Here is a 23601-nt window from a genome sequence, read left to right on the forward strand (position 1 = left end):
ATGACTTGCACCCAAGGCTCTCCGAAACAGCTGTACAAGAGGAAGTGAGGAAGATGATGGACAAAGGGGCAGTGGAAAAGGTAGTTCGTCCTTCTCTGGGGTTCTACAGTCAAGTTTTCCTGGTACCAAAAACCTCTGGTGATTGGAGACCAGTGATAGATCTCTCAACTCTGAACCTTTTTGTCAGAAAGACAAAGTTCAGAATGGAGACTCTCGGACAATCTTAGCAGCTGAAAGGTATGCGGACTTCATGTTGACCGTAGACTTGAAGGACGCCTACTTTCAAATTTCTATGCACCCTTCGTCCAGGAAGTTCCTCCGCTTCAGTCTTGGGGAGCAAGTGTTCACAAGAGTCTTTACCCTAGTGTCAACATGGGCTCATGCTTAGGGGATTCGCCTCTTGAGATATCTTGATGATTGATTGGTCTTAGCAAGTTCCCGGGAAAGGCAGATTCGGGACAGGGACCATCTTCTCCAGTTTTGCCACAGCCTAGGTATCATGATAAATCTGGAAAAGTCCAATCTTCTTCCCAGCCAGAGGATTCTGTACTTGGGAATGATGATTGACACAGCCTCATTGAGAGTTTTCTTGTCGGACCAGAGGATAGAGAGGTTCAGGGCAGTAGCTCGCACCTTCCTTTTGAAGAAGGAGCAACCAGCTCACCAGTGGCAATTAGTTCTGGGCCTCTCGACTTATGTCGTGAAGCTGGTCCCTCATGGGTGTGTTCATATTCGGTCCCTGCAGTGGAGACTAGAGTTTTGGTTCCCAGCAGGAGACTCCCCTCAGCTCCAGGTCCCTCTGTCGGCAGAGGTAAGAAGTGACCTCTTGTGGTGGTTGGATGATCAGAACCTGACGGTGGGAGTTCGTCTTCATTCGCCCCCTCCAGATCTTCCGTTCTCTGACGCATCCTCCAAAGGTTGGGGTGCTCATCTGGAAGAGCTCCTGACTTCGGGGGTTTGGAGCGCTCAGGACAAGCGGCTCCACATCAATGTGTTGGAGTTGAAAGCTACCTTCCTGGGTCTTCAGGAGTTTTGGGAGAGGGTAGTAGGTCACTCCATCATTCTGATGTCCAGCATCACTATAATGGCAGCGTATGTGAACAAACAGGGCGGGCTGATATCACGCCAACTTCACTCGCTGACGGTGATCGACAACTTGGTGGAGCCAGGTACATTCCAGGCAAAAGGAGTATAGTGGCCGACAGGCTAAGTTGTGAGGGACAAGTTCTAGGTACATAGTGGTCTCTGCATCAGGACATAGCGGACAGGCAACATGTTTCTCCTGTGGGGAAGACCCATGTTAGACCTCTTCTCTACAAGGTTCAATAGAAAACTAGAGGCCTATTGTTCGGTGGTCCCGGATCCTTTCTTGTGGTGAAGGATGCCCTTCAACATCCTTGGGACAACCTGGAATTTTATCCCTTCCCTCCATTCTGCCTGATCCTGTACTGTATATGGTAATATAGTATGGCAACAACTATTAATCTGCACATTCAAGAGATTGCTATACACTGTACTGATTTGGGTGTTCATCTTGTGCTGAATAGTTTTACGTCATTGTAGTATGTTTAAAGAAGGAAAACCAGAAAGTCCAGTTGTAGATTGTTTAGAAAAGGAAATAAAAAATAAGTTTATATGGGGAACTGAAGTAGATGCAAAATTCTTCAATTCTTCAGTTTGTCAAAAATAAAGTAACAGAGATACAGTATAGGATTTTTTGCACTATGTAAAACTACAATGATCTTAATTTAATTTAATATGTACTGTATATAGTTTTTTGCTGTTTATGCCAGTCATTGCACAGTAAAACATTTGGAACAGATGAGGAATGTTTGATGGCTCTCATTTGCACTTGTGGCTTAAACCTTAATTTCACACAGCTATTCCTCTTTTCCATTTGTTAAATATTTTTAGGACCACGCATCCTTTGAGTATATTGTTAACACCAGGTTAATGCGCATGAGGTAGCACTCGGTGACCTTTCTTTTTGCGTTCCTTTGTAGCTCCCTCCATTATTCAGATGAACACAAAGAGACATGCTTAGTGAATCTTCTGGTTCTATCTGTATTCCTACTGCCCTTCAGATTATATTGGTGGTCTTTCAAATGCCTTCGCAATATTGTCAGTTATATGATTGAAATTTTATCCATTTTCATGGTATGTTACCTGTAGTTGTCCCTATATAAGATTATCTCTGTGGTAGAATTCCCCCACTCCTAGTATGATGTACTTTTGTTTGGTAGCTTTCAGTAACAGCAGAATAAAGGCTGTGTGGAAACATGGGTTTGTGTGTCATGAAACATTGAACTTATCTTGAATTTTAGGTGCAACAGTGATTAACAGTTAATCTTGGTAAATCGTATAGTTCATGCAATTCCTTTTTTTTTTAAATTTTAGTTCTGCATAATTAGTAGATATACTGTATATTGTTTATTATCAGTATATTTATAGGAAAATGGTAAATGGTAAAATTAGTAAAGAAATCAAATGAATATGTAAATTCATTTTCAGCTTATGCAAGTAAAATTCACCAGTGTTGTTTGTCTATTAGAAACATTTATTTTTTTGTGAAATAGGTTGAGGAGGAGCTCGCATACAACTTGTTAAAACATCTTATGTTTGTCATGGGCTGCAGACGTCAGTACCGACCAGACCCAATTGGACTTCAGGTTTGTGTAAAGTTTTCATTTTAAATATTACTGACCTAATCCCTTTCAGGCTTCCTGGTGTTTGTCAAGAAGATCCATTTTATGATTTGGTAGCTTATCCCATTGACTTTGCAATAAAAAGTCACTTGTTCCTACATGAATACAAGCTGGAGCAAGCTATTCTACACAAGGTTGTTCGGTAGTTGAACTACTGGTGGGAGAGGTGAGGTGTACCCTCACCACCTCCCTTCGCTGAGTCTCATATCCACTTACCTTACAGCCTTTGCACAGAGCGGATGTGTTATTGCCTTCCTCTGCCCGAATGTTTGCCAGCTGTTTCTACCTGCACTTCATCCTGGTGTTTTTCTTCCTTTTTGAAGTGCTTGAGTATATTTGATGTATTGTTATTTATGGGTATCATGCAAACCCGAGAATCATCTAAACCTTGCCCAGGGGTGGAGAGCGAGATTGCAGTTTTCTTTCACCCTTCAAAGTAGACCCGCACACCATTTGCACTAAATGCTGCAAATGTTTGTGTTTGATGAGTGATACTTGCTCTGAGTGTTGTAATTGGTTCCCAGAGTAATGGATGAGGTTCACTGGAAAGAGAATTCCAAGGCTTCTCACCGTCCTCGGAGGGGTATCCTCCTCCAAAGACGTCAGGTAGCTTCTTGTCTCTTCCCATGCAATTCCATTCCACTGCTTCTTCATCAAAGGAGGGAAATTACTCCTCCACATTCCCCTGGTGCTTCGGCAATAGGGAGCTCTTATGGAGGAGTGGGGACCTACTAACTGTATTATAAATCTTCGTTTTGAGCTTTAATGGCATTTTCTTGTCTAAAACAACTCCAGTTACTTCTCTCCATTTTTGCCATGCTTCTTTCACTCAACTCCAGTTACTTCTCTCCATTTTTGCCATGCTTCTTTCACTCTCTGTTTCACTGCTTTCTCTGTACCTCCCTCTTCTGTTATTAGTGATCCCAAACAGTTAACTCAGTGTTCTGCTTTAGCACTGTACCATCTTCCACTTGAATGTTTACTTCTTCATGTCCTTCTCTACTACTAGTCATTAGCTCTGTCTTTCCAATGTTCACTTTAAATTCTTTCCTTTCTAGGGCTCCTTTCCGTGCTAAAAACCTTCCTTGCCGTTCTTCTTCTGTGTCTGCTATAATGACTAAATCATCAGCAAGCAACAGATCCCACCGTTCATCGTTGTTTTTAATTCTGATGTCAGTGTGTCTGTAATGATGAGGAACAAGAATGGACTCAGAGCTGATCCCTGATGGAGGCCCACCTCCACAGGGAATGTCTCAGTCTCCCCATATTTTGTTTGTACAGTAGTTCTTGTACCCTCATACATCATCTTCACTAGCCTTACCAACATCTCTGGTACTCCTCTCTTTCTCAAACACCAATAGACTACTCTTCTTGGTACCCTGTCATATGCCTTTTCAAGATCCACTAAACACAAGTAAACTTTCCTTTTTCCTTGTAGATACTTCTCTTGGACTTGTCTTACTATAAAAACAGCATCCACTGTGCTCTTTCCTTTCATAAACCCAAACTGCTCCTCATGTATATCTATCAGCTCTCTCAACCTTCCATCTACTATTCTTTCTAGTATCTTGAAGACATGCTCCAAAAGCTTTATTCATTTGTAGTTCCCACAGTTTAACATGTCTCCTTTTTGTTTATACATTTTAATCATTCAACTATTGCTCCAGTCCCTTGGTATTTCCTCTACATCCCAGATCTTTTCCAATAGTGTGTGCACCCACTCTTTGCCTAGATTTCCCAATGCTTTAATCATTTCTATTGTTACCTCTGGCTTTCCTGCAGCTTTGTTTACTTTTCCTTTCTTTATAGCATTCTCGACTTCACTCGCTCTGATGTTTGCTATTGGTCTTTCTATTGGAAGAACATTTTCCAGTTCTTCACACTCATTCTCATTGTTTAGTAGTTGTGAAAAATAGTCTTTCCATCTTTCCTCTTACCTTGGAATGTTGACCAAAGGCAAAGGGATCATTTCTCTGCCTAAGGGAATGACCTTATAAACGTACCCTGCAATTTTATGGTAGTCATCAGTACGGTTGAGGCAACGTCTCTAGGGGTCATAGTCATCCATCGATCTTTGGCATTCAGGAATAACCTGTCGATCCGGTACTTGGATAGAATGTAATTGTGCAGTTCACATTCTTATCCTTTTACCTTGGGTTATTGCCCATGTGTCCTTGGACTCCTTTTCCTTGGATCCTTGGTGGATGCTCAGTAAGGCATGTAGTTTACCCAGCTCCTAAGGATAGGTTGCATCTCGCCTAAGGTGTGCAGCTACAGGGAGAAGGTGTGGGTGGGACTAGCTTCCTACCTTCCTCCTGTTTTCCATCCTCTTCCAGTGGACAGAGGAAGAGTGAACAAGCCATCACGAGCTGGACTGGCATGCATGAAGGTGATCTGCATGACTGAGTCTCCTGTCTTTAATCCAGTTTTGTTTGGTTTAATAGATGCATTTCCTACCTTCTTTCTAGCAAGGAGGGAGAAGGTCTGACTATGGGCAAGCCAGTTGGTTGTTTTTAGCTACATAGTCTTCGACATTGTGGGTTCGTCTGTACCTTTCGAATGAAGGGTTTTTATACTTTCCTTTTATTCGAAGTACCCAGAAGTCTGGCAGTCTAACATCACACATGTTCAAAAGATCAGAGGTATGGTGTCTTTCCTTTGCTCTTTCGTGACCAGGAAGAGAATACCAGGTGAGCCGAACTACCAGTCAGTTCAGAGAATTACTTGGAATCCTCCCTCCAGTAGTAAGTCTCCATATGTAAAGACTAGGAACAAATAACAAATTTTTTATTAATATGTATTTTTCCTTACATACAAACCTGAGGTCTTTACATAAAAGGCCCGCCATTTACCACCCCTCATTCTTTTACCGGGGCCAAAAGGTAAACTGAAGAGATTGAATGCATACTGGTTGGGTGGGCAGTACTCCTGCCTCTACCTTAGGTAACTGTTACCATAACCGCCTTGCAAAAGTTTAACGGCTGGACTTTCCAGCGTCGCTGAAAGTTATCTATATGTAAAGACCTCAGGTTTGTATGTTAGGAAAAATACAAATTAATTAAAAATTTGTCATATTCTTTGGTATGTCATGTTGACACGATGACAATTATGATTATCATATATATATATATATTGTTTTAATATTGAGTGCCAGGCAAGCAACTCTTCTAGGAGGACACTGAAATCAAACCAGCAGGTGGAAGGAACCCTGTAGCCTTGGTAGGCAACCCTTTCAAAAGGAAGTTTCTCTTAATACAAACCTTGTTCTCCATAGGGGGTTAGTGCTATCAGTGTACTTCATGTGGTGCACAGTAGGCCTAACTTAGAGGGTTTTGCAGTGTCCCTTAGGCCGCTAGCTGCAACCCCGTTAATTCCTTTTATTGTGCTTCCATTCATACTCTGATTTTTCCATCTTACTTTCCACCCTCTCCTAACAATTGTTTCATAGTGCAACTGTGAGGTTCCCCCCCCATTACACTTTTAAAACCTTTTTACTTTCAATTTCCCTTTCAACTTTGAATTACTTTGTAGGTCCCAGCATTGGCCTTTGGTCTAAATATTTTTATATTCTTAACAACAAACCAGGTTCTCCAACCTTGGACTGTGCCATAGCTATTGTACCATGGCCTTCTGTGGTCTTGGGTTTAGAGTTTCCTTGCATGAGGGTACGATCAGGCATTTTTCTCCTTTTTGTTCACTTTTCTGTTTTTTAAAAAAAGTGTGTCAGACAGGCTGATGAGAGAGCAAAAGTTGCTTGATTGATTATCTGGAAAGTGCCTTCTTTACTTAATAATTTCCTCAGCTTTTTATGATTTCTAAGTACACTGTGACTGCCCAACCCCTGTTGTTGTGGCAAAGCTGCCAGTTTTTTTTTTTTTTTTTTTTTTTATTGCCTTACAAGGTGTCCTGGCTCCACCTTGTCGAGCAGTTGCTGCCGGCACTTTTTTAATGACATTGTTTCTTCATCCTTTTAATAAAATTGTTGTAAATAACATAAATACTCCCGTTGTTGATTTTGTTGTCCTGTTGATTTTTACTATGTTGTTATATTGAATGTATGTATTAGATTTGCTTTTAATTTTATGTTGTTGATTTTAATTCTTTCTGGAGACATTGAACTTAACCCTGGGCCTGATACTCGTTATCATAAGAAAAATGGCAAAGTACTTTACTGAAATGTTTGAGTCACTTAAGGTAAAATTTTTTTGATCACCAGAGTTGTGCCTGTAGCCATGATTTGATGTTTTTATCTGAGACACTTGTAAGTAGTACCAAGTCAAAGGTTGAATTTTTATACCCAGAGTTTGATGGCCCTGACTTTATATTTATTATGGTAGTATCCCACTTGAGCAAGGTATGGCTATATGCACCAGATCTTGGTGACCTATTTATCGTCAGAAGTAGTTGACATGTAGTTGCCACAATGTTCTGTGTTTTAAGATTTCCAGTAAGTTGTACAGTGTTTACATATTTGCTGTTTACTGAATTCCACATTAACAGTTCTGTATATGACTGTCTCTTGGAGAGGACTGCCTGTATTCCTAATGCCACCAATGGAAAAATGGTCTGGCTGAAATTTAGAGCCAATTGGGATTGCATTATTGAAGCTTGTCAGGCACTTTATATTTCAGATGCCATATCTGATCCAGCTGGATTCCAAGAAAAAGTTAATTGGCCTAGCTGCTATGGGGTCAAAAAATCAAAATTTAAAAAACAGCTAGAAATCTTCCTGAAACATTCAGGAATCCATTACGACATATAGCAAACACCAGAAATCAGTGTGTGGGGCTGTTGGGGCCCTTGGGCCACTGAGGGTGTACATTGCAGCCAGCCTGCTGCATAGCAAAAACCGTCCCTATTTCCTAAACCATAATGGTCATTTTACCAGGTAAAAATAAGCGATCATGGTATGGAATCAGCTTTTATGGCAACTTTGGGTGTTAGAGAACACAGACAGTTACTCTGTAAATGAGACTTCAGGTACTCTCAGAGAGAGAAAGGGAAAGCATATCGCTCTGCGATTCACTTTATACCCAGCCCCATTGAGTCCCTTTAAACTTTACCAGCCAGTATCTCAAAATTATTTTTGCACAATCAGGTATACATAAAAAATCCAACGTGCTGTTATTTTATTGAAACTTTGGCATTCTGTTGATAAGGCTTAGGAAATTGAGTTGTCACATACAGATATTTCCATATATAAAAAGAAAATGAATATAGTAAACCCCCTGTAATTTACGTTCTCATGATTTGCGGACTCACCGATTCGTGGGATTTTCTGTGGAACATATCTTTAATTTATTCGCAAAAAATTTGGCAATTTGCAGACTTTTTCGTTGGGAAATATTCACTAACTAGTGTATTTTCATGATGTTTTCATGACTAAATAAATTTTTCTATGATTAAAGAATGATTTACTTATTTTCAAATATTATTAACCCTTAAACGCCGAGCCTCTATTTACAAAAACGTCTCCGTCGCGCGCTCGCGTGAGTTAGCGCCGAAGCGGAAAAAAGTTTTTAAAAAATCACAGCACGCTTAGTTTTTAAGATTAAGAGTTCATTTTTGGCTCCTTTTTTTTTGTCATTGCCTGAAGTTTAATATGCAACCATCAGAAATGAAAAAAATATCATTATCATATATAAATATTGGAATATATGACAGCGAAAAAAACTCTTATATAATTGTATACAAATCGCTGTAAGCACAACGGTTAAAGCTAATGAGTTAATTTTTTTAGTTGTATTGTACACTAAATTGCGATGATTTTGGTATATAACAAATTGTAAAACGATCAAAGCAACACAGAGAAAATATTATCACAAAATGATGCATGAATTAAGTAGCGTGCGGACGTAAAAAATGTTTTTCAAAAATCACCATAAATCGAAATATTGTGCTAGAGACTTCCCGTTTGTTGAAAAATGAAGCTAATTGATTGAATATTACTAGACTGTAAGTGTTTTAGCTTACAATTGCAGTTTTTGATCATTTCGGTCAAGTTAAAGTTGACCGAAAGTCGAATTTTTTCTATTTATCGTGATTTATATGAAAATCTTTCAAAACTGATAAAAGCTACAACCATGAGTTATTTTCTGTTGTATTGAACATGAAAATGCGCACATTTTCATATATAAAACTTTATGTAACGACTAATATAAAACGGTGCAAATATTACAACAACGAGACGAAAGAATTTCTGAGATGTTCGGCGAGTTACCAGCAGAGCGTAAGGGAAAATGTTTTTCAAAAATTCACCATAAATCGAAATATTGTGCTAGAGACTTCCAATTTATTGCAAAATGAAGGCACATGATTGAATATTACTAGAATGTAAGAGTTTTAGCTTACAATTGCGTTTTTACCATTTCGGTCGAGTTAAAGTTGACGAAGGTTGAAATTTTGGCAGTTATCGTGATTTATGTGAAAATATTTCAAAACTGATGAAAGCTACAACCATGAGCTATCTTCTGTTGTATTCTACATGAAATTGCGCACATTTTCATATATAAAGTTTATGTAACGACTAATGTAAAACGATGCAAACATTACGACAACATGACGAAAAGAATTTCTGAGATGTTAGGCCGAGTTACGCAGCAGCGTAGATGTAAGGAAAGGTTTTTTTTTTCAGAAATTCACCATAAATCGAAATATTGTGCTAGAGACTTCTAGTTTGTTGCAAAATGAAGGTACATGATTGAATATGACTAGAATGTAAGAGTTTTAGCTTATAATTGCATTTTTTTACCATTTCGGTCGAGTTAAAGTTGACCGAAGGTTGAAATTTTGGCAGTTATCGTGATTTATATGAAAATATTTCAAAACTTATAAAAGCTACAACCATGAGTTATTTTCTGTTGTATTCTACATGAAATTGTGCACATTTCCATATATAAAACTTTATGTAACGACTAATATAAAACAGTGCAAACATTACGACAACGTGACGAAAGAATTTCTGGCGTGGACGTGAGGAAAAAGTTTTTTTAAAAAATTCACCATAAATCGAAATATTGTGCTAGAGACTTCCAATTGGTTGCAAAATGAAGGTAAATGATTGAATATTACTAGAATGTAAGAGTTTTAGCTTACAATTGCGTTTTTTGACCATTTCGGTCGAGTCAAAGTTGACCGAAGGTTGAAATTTTGGCAGTTATCGTGATTTATATGAAAATATTTCAAAACTGATAAAAGCTACAACCATGAGTTATTTTCTGTTGTATTGTACATGAAATTGCACACATTTTCATATATAAAACTTTATGTAACGGCTAATATAGAACAGTGCAAAAATTACGACAAAATGACGAAAAGAATTTCTGAAATTTTTAGGCCGAGTTACTGCATGGACGTAAGAAAAAAGTTTTTCAAAAATTCACCATAAATCGAAATACTGTGCTAGAGACTTCCAATTTGTTGCAAAATGAAGGTACATGATTGAATATTACTAGAATGTAAGAGTTTTAGCTTACAATTGCGTTTTTCGACCATTTCGTTGGAGTCAAAGTTGACCGAAGGTTGAAATGTTTTGTAGTCGACGTACGGTACGTCCACTTGGCACCCAACAGACAATTTTAGTCGACGTATGATATGTCCAGTAGGCGTTTAAGGGTTAAGATAAATAATAATAATAATAATAATAATAATAATAATAATAAAAATAAATAATAATAATACTGTAAGAGTAAATAATAAGTAATGTAAAGAGAGAGAGAGAGAGAGAAAAACTGGTCTTCTCCCCTCCACTCAGGATGGACCTGACCTCATAAAAGCAAAGCTAGATGCTCAGAATTGATAGTATTGAAATATTAGAATTATATTAAAGTACTTGATATACAAGTGTTTCAGGATGATAGTATAAGCATTTTTAGAGGGTACATTTTATGATAAAATAATGATTTATGGTACGTACTAATTTTCAGATATTAATATTAATTTTAATAAATTTAAATAACATTAAATAAAGATAAATAATTTCTCTCTCTCTCTCTCTCTCTCTCTCTCTCTCTCTCTCTCTCTCTCTCTCTCTCTCTCTCTCTCTCTCTCTCTCTCTCTCTCTCTCTCAGGAAAAGATACTGTTTGTGTGTGTGTTCATAGTGTTTTAAAAATGTGTAGTGAAGGTATTACATCTTTGGAAGACAAAAACAAACGTAAATTTTTTTGTTGTCAGAGAGATTAAAGAGATAAATTTATAAATTTTTTTGTCAGAGAGATTAAAGAGATAAATTTCTCTCTCTCTCTCTCTCTCTCTCTCTCTCTCTCTCTCTCTCTCTCTCTCTCTCTCTCTCTCTCTCTCTCTCTCTCTCTCTCTCTTTCTTTTGCCCCAGCCAGCCATGTTGAATATAAGTCAAAGCGGTAACTCTATTTCTCTCTGCTTTGACTGGAAGACTTAGAAGTTCATATGCATATATTTTTAAAGGTAATAATGTTTAAGATGACTTTAAAATTATGTTGATAATGATAATTTGTATTTTAATAAGGTATGTCTCAAGAAAGGTCATCAAGATTTGGACAAATGACCAGCCATGGTTTGATGATACATATAGACAAGCTTACCATGACAACCAGGCCAAATACAACACATGGAGACGAAATCGTTCACATGAAAATTGCACCATTTTTGTTGAGTCTCGTTATGCTGCACATAGAGAAATTACAATAATTCCTTAAAGATGAAAATTGAAGGAATTATTCGGCCTCATCTATGGTAACCAAAATTGGCATCTATCATTGGGTCAGGCACATCTTCCATTCTACCACTACTTACAGATGGTAGATGTTAATGGCCCTATGGAAAAGGCTGAACTGCTTCATTGAGCTTTTGAACCTAAGAAATTAGCTGAGGATGTCCCTCTCCCTGATATGTGTCACCCTGAACCTATTCTTACAACGTTTGCATTTTGCACCAGGGATGTTAAGAAAAATCTTGATAATCTTGATAGCTAGGGCAGAGAAGATCCTGATGGTTTCTTCCCTTTGTTTTTTAAAAGGGATTTTAGCTTGTCTCCCAAGATTAGTGACTTTTGTAGGATTTTATGTTGACATAGTATGTTTATGAGTGCAAGCTTAGGAATACAGTGCATATCTGCAGACTGCAGTAATTACAGACCAGTTTCTATTTTCCCTATGGTCTCCAAAGTTGCAGAGAAACTTTTATTTGTAAGCCACTTTGCAAGTGTGCGGAGTCCTAAGAATTGTTAGCTGATAATCAGTATGCTTATAGGAAGCAGTCAGGTACATACGATGCTCTTTGAGATTTGACATGCCATTTGCAAGAGAACCTTGTTGAGGGTTTTTGAGTGCAGTGTAATTCAGATAGATATTAGAGCTGTTTTCAAATTAGTAAATTACAAGGCACTTATATATAAACTTCAGAATCTTGGGGTGGGTGGGTATTTTTTAGGATTACTTAAAGTTTCCTTACAGGTAGGCAGCAATGAGTTACTGATGATGGGATTTGGGCGAACCAAGAACTGTTCGTGTTGAGAGTTCCACAGGGTAGTGTTCTTGGTCCAGCTGTTATTTTTAGTATATACAAGTGATATGGTTGTTGGCCTGGAAAACAAGATTGTTCAATATGCCAGAAATGCAGCGCTTGTGGGTGTAGTAGTCTCCACTTAAGAGAAATGAAGCTGCCCTTAGTCTCAGTTGTGACATAGACCATATTAGTGAATGGTGTAGTTGGTGGGGTATTAGGGTGCACTCCAGTATAAAGAAAACAATATTGATTAGCAATCTTGTACAGATTTTCCACCCCATCCTTCCCTTCAAGTGGATGGGACTCTGCTAAGTGAGTCTGAAACTTTAATTATACTTGGTGTTACTTTTGGCTCACATTTTGCTTTTGAGAAATAGCTAATGAAAGTATCAGCAAATGTCGCACGGAAGTTAGTTATTGTATGTAAGGTTATAACAGTGATAAAATCATTCCAATCTGTTTCAAGTGATTTGTTCTTCCTTTACTAGAATACTGTTCTCTAGTGTGGATGTCTGCCTTTGCCAGAGATTTATCTCTTTGAGACAGAGTGGTTCCTGGTGGAGATATGTGTTTCCTAACACTAGCAGTTATGACTTGGACTATCGACAGGTGGTCTTTTGTTTGGCAGTTTTTCATAAGTTGTATTTTGACAGAGGTCCTTCACATTCACAATTGATCCGTGAATTCTTTTCCTGCTGAGAGCAACCAGATTTGCTGAACAGCAGCATCAGTATGCAGTAATTGTACCTCTGTTGAACTTAGTTCCAGAGGTCCTTTATTCCTCACACTGTTAGACTGTAGAACAGTCTCCCTGAGAATGTTTTGCAATTGGAACCACAAAAGTTCAAGTGAAGATGCAATGCATTACTGTATTGCCCCAAAGCAGTTCTCCTTGTATTTTATAATTTACTTAAATTTTTATCTATTTATCTGTTTATTAATTTGTTAATTTATTTTTGCTTTTATAATAGCTGAACTCTTCTTTCTGTATTTCATATTACCTTTTGTTAATTCTTTCAAATGAACACCATATACTTTGGAAGCTTGAATTTCAAGTCATTGACCTCTGTGAGCTATTTTATATGAAAAGGGTTCATCATCTTAATAATATAATAATAATAATAAAAATAATAATAATAATAATAATCATGTATGTAAGGTTGAAATGCAGATAACACAACCTGCTGTCAGAATCAGGGTGGATTAACACTTTGCCCAAGGAAATTATTGCAATTAAGATAATTACTATTTTTAAACGATCATTGAGGCTATGTACCAAGGGAAAGGCTCAGTGAAATAAATTAGGGATTTTGAGCACTTTACCTGGGGAAGTTTGTTAAAGATATGATTCATATTATGCTCTTTTGTGATTTATCACTAATTAGCATGTTTTATGTTGCCTTTTGTAAATCTGTTTTGTCCCATTTGTGAACTTGGTTAACCCTTAAACGCCTGTTGGACGTTTTAAACGCCGTCCAAAATTGTCTGTCGAATGCCGAGTGGACGTTGCAAACGTCGACTGAAAATGCTTTTTTTAAATATTCGCGGAAAAATAATTATAGGCCTAGTTTGCAGAAGATTTCAAATCCAGCGCCTCGGCGGATGCTGGGGTTCACGGATCCAGCTGTTGTTTTGTTTCTGAGCGTCACCCAGACGCGCATGCGCGAATTCCCCATCTCGCATCAGAGAGCATCAGAGCAGCACCTTGCGGGGCGATATTTTGATGCAGGCGTGTTTTGTTGAACTTTGCGAGTGTTAGCGTATTCGTGCTGCAACAGAACGTTTGCAGAGATGTCACAAAGGCGTCAGGACCGTGAAAGGCGCATACTGCCTGTCGGAAGTGAGTGTGTGAGGCGAGTTTTAGACTGGGATGCTGGAGAAGGACCCAGCAACCAAAGTGACCCAGCTTCTCAGCGGCGTGTTGTTCGCCCACGTGTGACCTATGGCGACCAAGGACCACATCCCGTTCCTTTTACGACCCCTAGGAAGCATCGGGGTGTCCTGAGGGGCATCCGAAAACATTTGGGAGGCCTCCAACAGAAGGACATAGACGAGTACTTGTCGGAGCTCGATCGAGAGCAGGTGGGAAGTCCTGATTTCGGTGGTAGCTGGTCATCTAGCGATGAGGACATCACGCCTGATGTCAGCGATGACGAGTATTTGCCCCCAATGTCCGTACGGGATCCACAGGAGAAAAGCGAACTAGAATTTAGTGGTTTTAGTGCTTATGAGGGAGAAAGTGAGATGGAGGAGGAGGAGGATGCCCCGATTGTGGCTGGTGGGGACGATACCGAAAGTGATGGCGAAAGTGAAGGAGACGGCCCAGCTGGGAGTGTGGGAGTGCGAAGACGTGCCCGTGCACGTGCGCGAGCGCAAACCCGTAGAAGGTCGCAACGTCGCGGCAGCTCGGGTGAAGGCCGTTCGTCCGAAAGTGATGAGGGGTGGTTGGAGGACCCCACCCCACCTAACATGCACCCATTCACGGCAGTACCTGGACTGACCGTCCCTGTGCCTCTCACGGCACTGGGGTTCATTCAGCTTTTCCTGACGCGGGAATTGCTGGAACTCCTGGTTGCGGAGACGGCAGATTACGCTCGGTACTGCCGTGAGGAATTGCAGGCGGCGTTGTCGCACCGCTGGCGGGGCTGCAACCTCACGGACATAAGCGCATTTTTGGGGCTCCACATATTCTTTGGAATGATGCCTGCTGCCGGCGTCAGGCAATATTGGAGGCGGAATTTTTTTAAATCGCCCAATGTGGCGGCATTATGTCCCGTGATAGTTTCCTGGCGTTGGACAGGTATTTCAATGCCTTCAACCGAAGGGCTATACCCGGAATAACCCGACCTCCTCATCTTAGTCCGCCCAGTGTTGGAGTTCATTCGTGAACGGTGCCAGACTCTCGTGGTTCCTTGAAGAACCTTTCTTTGGATGAGGTATGATGCCATACAAAGGCGTCTAAGTATAAAAGTGTACAACCGAAGAAGCCAAAGAAATATGGTGTAAAGTTATTTTTATTACGGAAGCCAACACTGGATCGTCGTGGACTTCTTGGTGTATTCTGGGGTCTTCTCCACGCTGCGTGACACTGTCTTGGTCTTGTGAATCATTTCCGTAACCAGGATACCACCTGTGTATGGATAATTATTATAACTCGGTATCCCTGGCCCAGGAACTGTATGAAGCAGGTGTGCACGTCAGTGGTACCCTTCAGTTGGTGCGTGGGGCCCGAATGTCCTCAAGAGGTTTGCTAGCCACCCCCCAACATCTTGCAAGAGGAGAGACAGAGTGGCGGCGGAAGGGAGATGTCTTCGTCATCTGTTGGAAGGGGTCCGAGTTGTGCCCATGATTACGACGAGTCATGAGCCCATCCAAGAAGAGATCACCCAGCGGAAGAAGACACGCCCGGCAGGGCCGAGTTACGTTTGGGGAGTTTAGTGTCCAGCGCCCTACTGTCATCGGACACTACAACAGGCATATGGGAGGAGTTGATCTCTTTGATCAACTCATCCAGTATTATCCCTTCGCCAGGAGAACCAGGAGGTGGACACAGAAGCTCCTCAAATACCTCCTTCAGTTGGCCCTCCAGAATGCCTACATCATTTACTGTGGGTATAATTCAGACGCTTGGAGGTTGACCCACATCCAGTTTCTTGAGGTGGCTGGGAATGCCCTCATAAACTTCGATCCGGAGGAGTGGCCTTCCAACGCCGCCCCCCTGCCCCGAGCTCCAGCTCTGCCCTGAGAGGATAGGGCAGATGTCGCTAGGTACCCCGACCTCAGAATTCCTGATCCTGCCGATGCCGCCGCCCCTCGAATTCCAGTGTCCCGTCGGGTAGCCGACCCTGTGTGTCGGCTTCAGCCAGGAGATCACACACTGGAGCTAATAGAAGGGGGCAAACAGAAAGCGGTGCGGGTGTGCCATATGAATGGCAAAGGAGAGCGGCGATGCGTGTGTCGCACCTGCAAGGTAGCACTTTGCAGGTTAGAGGAGTGTAACCGCAAGTACCACAATGCGGTTATTTACTGGAGTGTGCCTGCCCGAGCGACATAAGAGGGCGCAGCGAGCCGCCGAAGGGCGGCCCACCAGCAGTAAGGGCACGCGTCTCCCTCCTCCACTTGTGCCCCGTCATGTTGGGAGGAAAAAAATGCAAGACTCTTCAATGGAGGAGGGAGAAAACAAGAACAGCACGAAGAGTCAGGATTACGAGTGAGTATTCTGCATTGATTTTATTTTTAGTTTTATATTTACGAGTGAGTATTCTGCATTGAATTTATTTTTAGTTTTATATTTACGAGTGAGTATTCTGCATTGAATTTATTTTTAGTTTTATATTTATTACAAGTTTTTATATATCTGTATTCATTGCTGTTTTGTATATTATTTCGTTTTATGCAAAAACAAAGTTTTTCACAACCATTCCTTTTAGTTATGTTTTCGTAACAAAGTAAAAAACAATATAATTTATATGTGTTTATGTATGAATGTCTGTATATATGTGGTGTATATATATGTATATATATATATATATATATATATATATATATATATATATATATATATATATATATATATATATATATATATATATATATATATATATATATATATATATATATATATATAAACATATATATATACATATATGTAGTGTATATATATATATATATTTTTACTTGGGTCTCTTTTGGGTAAGCAAAAATCTCATATTCTGGTGATATTCAATCCTTTTGCAACAAACAGAAAGTCTCTAGCACAATATTTAGAATTTTTGTGAATTTTGAAAAAAAAAAAAAATTTCCGCCCATATCATGTATGGACTCCATGCTGAAAATCCTGTCATTTCTTGCGTCAGCTTGCTGTAATTTTTTCGCCCTTTCATATTATTCGTTACATAAAGTGTTATACATCAAAATGTGCGCAATTTCATTTAGAATACAACTAAAAATAAATCATTCCTTTAGCTCTTCACAGTTTTTTAATATTTTCGCCGAAATAACGATAACTGACAAAATTTTAACGTTCGGTGAACTTTGACTCGATCGAAATGATCGAAAAACACATCCGTAATCCATAATTATTACATTCGAGTAACAATCAATCACTTACCTCCATTTTGCAACAAACGGAAAGTCTCTAGCACAATATTTAGATTTTTGGTGAATTTTTGAAAAAAAAAAATTCCGCTCCGCGCGCACGGACTCCGCTGAAAATCATGTCATTTCTTGCGTCAGTTTGCCGTAATTTTTTCGCCGTTTCATATTATTCGTTACATAAAGTGTTATACATCAAAATGTGCGCAATTTCATGTAGAATACAACAAAAAATAAATCATTCCTTTAGCTCTTCACGGTTTTTTAATATTTTCGCCGAAATCACGATAACTGACAAAATTTTAACATTCGGTCAACTTTTACTCTACCGAACTGATCGAAAAACGCATCCGTAAGCCATAATTATTACATTCGAGTAACAATCAATCATTTACCTTCATTCTGCAACAAAGGGAAAGTCTCTAGCACAATATTTAGATTTTTGGTGAATTTTTGAAAAAAACATTTTCCTTCGCTCCGTGCGCGCGGAATCCGCTGATAATCATGGCATTTCTTGCATCTGCTTGCCGTAATTTTTCGCCGTTTCATATTATTCGTTACATAAAGTGTTATACATCAAAATGTGTGCAATTTCATGTAGAATACAACTAAAAATAAATCATTCCTTTAGCTCTTCACAGTTTTTTAATATTTTCGCCGAAATCACGATAACTGACAAAATTTTAACATTCGGTCAACTTTGACTCGACCGAAATGATCGAAAAACGCATCCGTAAGCCATAATTATTACATTCGAGTAACAATCAATCATTTACCTTCATTCTGCAACAAACGGAAAGTCTCTAGCACAATATTTAGATTTTTGGTGAATTTAAAAAAAAAAAATTTTCCTTCGCTCCGCTGAAAATCTTATCATTTCTTGCGTCTGCTTGCTGTAATTTTTTCGCCGTTTCGTATTATTTGTTACATAAAGTGTTATACATCAAAATGTGCACAATTTCATATAGAATACAACAAAAAATAAATCATTCCTATACCTCTTCACAGTTTTTAATATTTTAAAATCACGATAACTGACAAAATTTTAACATTCGGTCAACTTTGACTTTCGACCGAAATGATCAAAAACATCCGTAAGCCATAATTATTACATTCGAGTAACAATCAATCATTTACCTTCATTTTGCAACAAACGGAAAGTCTCTAGCACAATATTTAGATTTTTAGTGAATTTTTGAAAAAATTTTCCTTAAGCTCATGCTAGCGGACTCGCTGAAAATCATGGCATTTCTTGCGTCTGCTTGCCGTAATTTTTTCGCTGTTTCATATTATTCGTTACATAAAGTGTTATACATCAAAATGTGCGCAATTTCATGTAGAATACAACAAAAAATAAATCATTCCTCTAGCTCTTCACAGTTTTTTAATGTTTTTGCCGAAATCACGATAACTGACAAAATTTTAACATTCGGTCAACTTTGACTCGACCGAAATGATCGAAAAACGCATCCGTAAGCCATAATTATTACATTCGAGTAACAATCAATCATTTACCTTCATTTTGCAACAAACGGAAAGTCTCTAGCACAATATTTAGAATATTGGTGAATTTTTGAAAAAAATAATTTCCTCCACTCCGTGCGCGCGGACTCCGCTGAAAATCTTGTCATTTCTTGCGTCAGCTTGCCGTAATTTTTTCGCCATTTCATATTATTCGTTACATAAAGTGTTATACATCAAAATGTGCACAATTTCATGTAGAATACAACAGAAAATAAATCATTCCTTTAGCTCTTCACAGTTTTTAATATTTTCATAAAATCACGATAACTGACAAAATTTTAACGTTCGGTCAACTTTGACTCTACCGAAATGATCGAAAAACGCATTCGTAAGCCATAATTATTACATTCGAGTAACAATCAATCACTTACCTTCATTTTGCAACAAACGGAAAGTCTCTAGCACAATATTTAGATTTTTGGTGAATTTTTGAAAAAAATAATTTCCTCCGCTCCGCGTGCGCGGACTCCGCTGAAAATCATGTCATTTCTTGCGTCAGTTTGCCGTAATTTTTTCGCCGTTTCATATTATTCGTTACATAAAGTGTTATACATCAAAATGTGCGCAATTTCATGTAGAATACAACAAAAATAAATCATTCCTTTAGCTCTTCACAGTTTTTTAATATTTACATCGAAATAACGATAAATAGAAAAAAATCAACCTTGATCAACTTTAACTCGATCGAAATGGTTCAAAAAATGCAATTGTAAGCTAAAAAACTTACAGTCTAGTAATATTCAATTAATTTCCTTCATTTTGGCACAATTGGAAAGTCTCTAGCACAATATTTTGATTTTTGGTGAATTTTTGAAAAAAACTTTTTTACGTCCGCGCATTACAATTCATGCATCATTTTGTGATAATATTTTCTCTGTGTTGCTTTAATCGTTTTACAATCTGTTATATACCAAAATCATTGCAATTTAGTGTACAATACAACTAAAAAAATTAACTCATTAGCTTTAACCGTTTTCCTTACAGCGCGATTTGTATACAATTATATACGAGTTTTTTTTTTCACTGTCATATATTCCAATATTTATATATGATAATGATATTTTTTTTCATTTCTGATGATTGCATACTAAACTTCAGGCAGTGAGAAAAAAAGGAGCCAAAATTGAACTCTTAATCTTGAAAACTAAGCGCGCTGTGATTTTTTGAAAAAAAATTTTTTTCCGCTTCGGCGCTACCTCTCGGAGGCCGCCGGCATACGGGAGACGTTTTTGAAAATAGGGCTTCGGCGTTAAAGGGTTAATGATATGTTTTTATTTTCTGCTTTACAAGGAAGTTGATTAGTAATGGATTTATAGATGATTCAGTTTTTAAAATGTAGTTTCAGGTATTCTGAGTCCATTTAACTGCAGTTATTATTGTCCTTTGCCTTTAAACACAGGTACAGATGTATCAGCTTTCACGCTTATTACATGAACATCTGCGAAACTTGTATGATCACTTGGAAAACCATGAAGTTACACCCCAGCTCTTTGCTGCACCATGGTTCTTGACTCTGTTTGCCTCCCAGTTTCCAATGAGCTTTGTTTGCAGAGTATTTGGTAAGTCATTGATTTATATTTTGTACTGGTATAGTCATTTTTTAAATCATTCATGAAAAACAGTCATGAAAGTGACAGTTTTCTGGTTTAGACTTTAGATATTTTAAGGATAAAATTCCCATACAAGTGCTGACAGCAAAAATTTTGTACAATTTCCATTCCAGCAGTTCTTAAAGACTATTGAAAAGTTGATCATCTAATAAAAGTACCTTGTATCTCTACTCTTGTCTGGTATTCTGTAGGTTAGTGTTTCGTATACTAGTGATATGAATAATTTCTTGAAAATTAAGATATTGTAGGCAGATGATGCTACTCATGTTCCATTTATCCACACTCACAGATTAGTCTGTTCCCAGACTAATCATAGGTGTAAAATAAGATCTGTTAAGTGATTTAAAAGATTGAACTCCAACAAAATTATTACTGTTTGTCCAAGAAATTAGGAAAAAAAAGTTCGCTTCAAAGTTTTGTATGATAGTTTGCTTTTTGTGTGATAGTTTTATATTTTTACTACGGAGGTAAGGGTACTTGATTACATTAGGCTTACTTTGTTTTCATTGAAGTCTCATTTTTGTTGTGCAGAAAGTTTTTTCACAACAAATGAGATGATATTGATTACATTGTATGACCTCTGAAGTTAGAGGTATGTTGAAGACCCTTTAAAACCATCCTGTGTTTTGGATTTCACTGGTGGTATGGTTCTATCATCAGCTTTGGCAGCTGTGGATGAAAAATGTGAAATCCTCTTTCAAAAACCTAAAAGAACAGTCTTTCACTGCACTGTTGACTGCATCCTTAAAGAAGAGCCTGTGTGAGGCTTAGAGGTAGCAAAGAGGATACTTGGAGAGTGACCCCTCTAAGGAGACTGAGGGCAAAGCCAAGAATGCTTTTGAGGAACTTGTTTAAGTTGGATCTGATAAAGGTATGTCTGTAATAGAGTAACTTAAACATCCTCCTTGGAAGCTGAAGAACTCTTTCAGGCACTCTTGACTGGTTTGTTGTTCTAATTGATCAGTATTTGTTATTTTCTTTAATCAAGTTCTATGATTAACTACTTAGTAGTACTGTTGAGCTATTGCTTCATGATCATTTGGTCTCTGTAAGTGTCTTTCAATCAGTTTTAGAAATTTGGAAGTTCCTTTAGTTAATTTTGGTTCCGTTTCTTTGCATATTTGCAGATTGAAATTGTTTGTGGGTGAGCTAACTTAATTATGAGGTATAAAAGGATGATGGAAAAAGCCATTTCAAAAAATAATTAAAAAAAGCACCGAAGAACTTGGGTGCAATCGAGTTTTCTGTACAGCCACTACAGTGTATAATCAAGGCCACCGAAAATAGATCTATCTTTTGGTGGTCTCAGTATAATGCTGTATGAGCTGCGGCCCATGAAACTTTAACCACGGCCCGATGGTGGCCTGTCCTATATCGTTGTCAGAAGCACGATCATGGCTAACTTTAACCTGAAATAAAATAAAAACTACTGAGGCTAGAGGGCTGCAATTTGATGTATTTGATGATTGGAGGGTGGATGATCAACATAACCATTTGCAGCCCTCTAGCCTCGGGAATTTTTAAGATCTGAGGGCAAACAAAGTGTGAACAGAAAAAACTGAGGAAGGACAGACAAAGCTGGCACAATAGTTTTCTTTTGCAGAAAGCTAAAACAGGGAAACTGGAAAAATGAAAAGATCTAAAAGTAACAGTAAATACAGCATCAAAATTTTGTCAGGAGGAATGGTGAAAGAAGGCATAATGAAGGCAGCATGAGAAATGTGTTGGTAATACCTAGGATTGGCTGTAGAGAGAAAGAGACATGTAGGTGGAATAGATAGGTACAAAGGTCAGTTGGAGAAAAGACCAAGAGCCTTCAAGCTCTGACTGAGGAAAGGCAAGGAAGAGGTCAGAGATATTTACTGTACAAGGAAATGAAGAGGGCAGGCTAAAAGGCTTTTGGCAAGAAGAAAGGTGAAAAGCGTGGAGGAATGGAATCCATGTCTCAACACAGCAGAGGAAGAAGGGAAAATAATCAGAACAGTACATTTTGTCGAATAAATATGGGAAACATTTAAAAGGGGCAAAATATATAAAAGGTTAAAATGGAGAATTTAATATTAAAAATAAGGTTTTGGAATAAAGGTAGTATTTTGAAAACCTGAATGAAGAAAATGATTATGAAATGTAGAAAGTTTGCATAATAGAAGAACCAGTGGAGAACGCAACAGTTGAAGAAATTAAAAGGGTCTTTATTAAGGTAAAAAATGGATAGGTCCCAGTAGCATCTAGAATAACAAGTGATGTAATAAAAGCAACAGGAGAGCCAGTTAGCCTTGAACCTACCTCATACTCTGTACGAGTTGTTGAGATGGTCATAAGACAGAGTTCTAAGACTGTTTTTTCTTTGCTTTTCCTTGCCTCGGCGAAGAGAGTTGGCAAGCTTCACGGCCTGCAGTGCAAAGCATTCAGTGGGAAGGGGATCTGTTGCGCCGCTCGAGTTGGACCCGGATTTGTAAAAGAGACTCAGAATTCATAGGTCCCTGATCGGAATGAGACACTACTTTGTCTGGTTAGAGTGCTGTGGTACTACCTTAAGAAAACTCAGTATTTCAGGCCTGGGTGTCGACGTCTCTATGTTAATACCAACTAGGCCACAGAAGAGGTGTCCAGGAGAACATCCTCTTTCGAGTTTCATATTACAGCAGTGGACTTGCTCTTCACCTGACAAGGTAAACAGGAGTTCGGTCCAGATGAGAGATCCCGAAGTTAGGGGCATCGCCCCGTCCCTTGCATTCTGGAAGAACCTGTCAGTTCAGCAGATAATATGGGCAGGTATGTGTCACACCAGGCACATTTACCAGGTATTATCTTCATGAGTTGCCCATAAGTCTTTGGACATGCTTTTTCTTGGATCTTGTGGTGGCTGCCCAGCAAGTTGTGTAGTTCATCCAGCTCCCTTAGGGGACACGTGCATTTCGTCTGAGGTGTTCAGTAAGCGAGAAAGAAGGGGTGTGAATGACTAGTCTCCTCCTTTCTCTCTCTCTCTCTCTCTATAGACAAAGAGACAGGTAGCAAGCTGTCACGTGCTGGATGGATGAGTTTGCGGGTGACTACATGATGAGGGCATCCTGTCCTTTATCTTGTGTAGATGGTTTGGATGCATGTCCCCCCCTCTCTCTAGTCAAGGGGAGAGAGGGATAGACAATAAAACAAGCCTGTTGGTCTTACTAGCAAGTTTTATTGT

General features: G+C 38.7%; 1 protein-coding gene across 11 annotated transcripts in view; it reads left to right on the top strand.

Moving 5' to 3' along the window:
- Positions 1-23601, top strand: part of plx (PTB_TBC1D1_like and TBC domain-containing protein plx) — a 143459-nt gene that overhangs the window by 73678 nt on the left and 46180 nt on the right. For all 11 annotated transcript variants that reach the window (XR_010850204.1, XM_067086915.1, XM_067086911.1 and 8 more), the window contains 2 exons: positions 2577-2669; positions 20204-20363. Coding sequence is in view for 10 of the 11 variants with exons in the window: in XM_067086915.1 (XP_066943016.1) it covers positions 2577-2669; positions 20204-20363 (253 nt within the window). In the remaining variant the exon portion in view is untranslated. The remainder of the gene's footprint in view (positions 1-2576; positions 2670-20203; positions 20364-23601) is intronic.

Source organism: Macrobrachium rosenbergii, chromosome 43, assembly GCF_040412425.1.
Source record: "Macrobrachium rosenbergii isolate ZJJX-2024 chromosome 43, ASM4041242v1, whole genome shotgun sequence".
NCBI lineage: Eukaryota > Metazoa > Arthropoda > Malacostraca > Decapoda > Palaemonidae > Macrobrachium > Macrobrachium rosenbergii.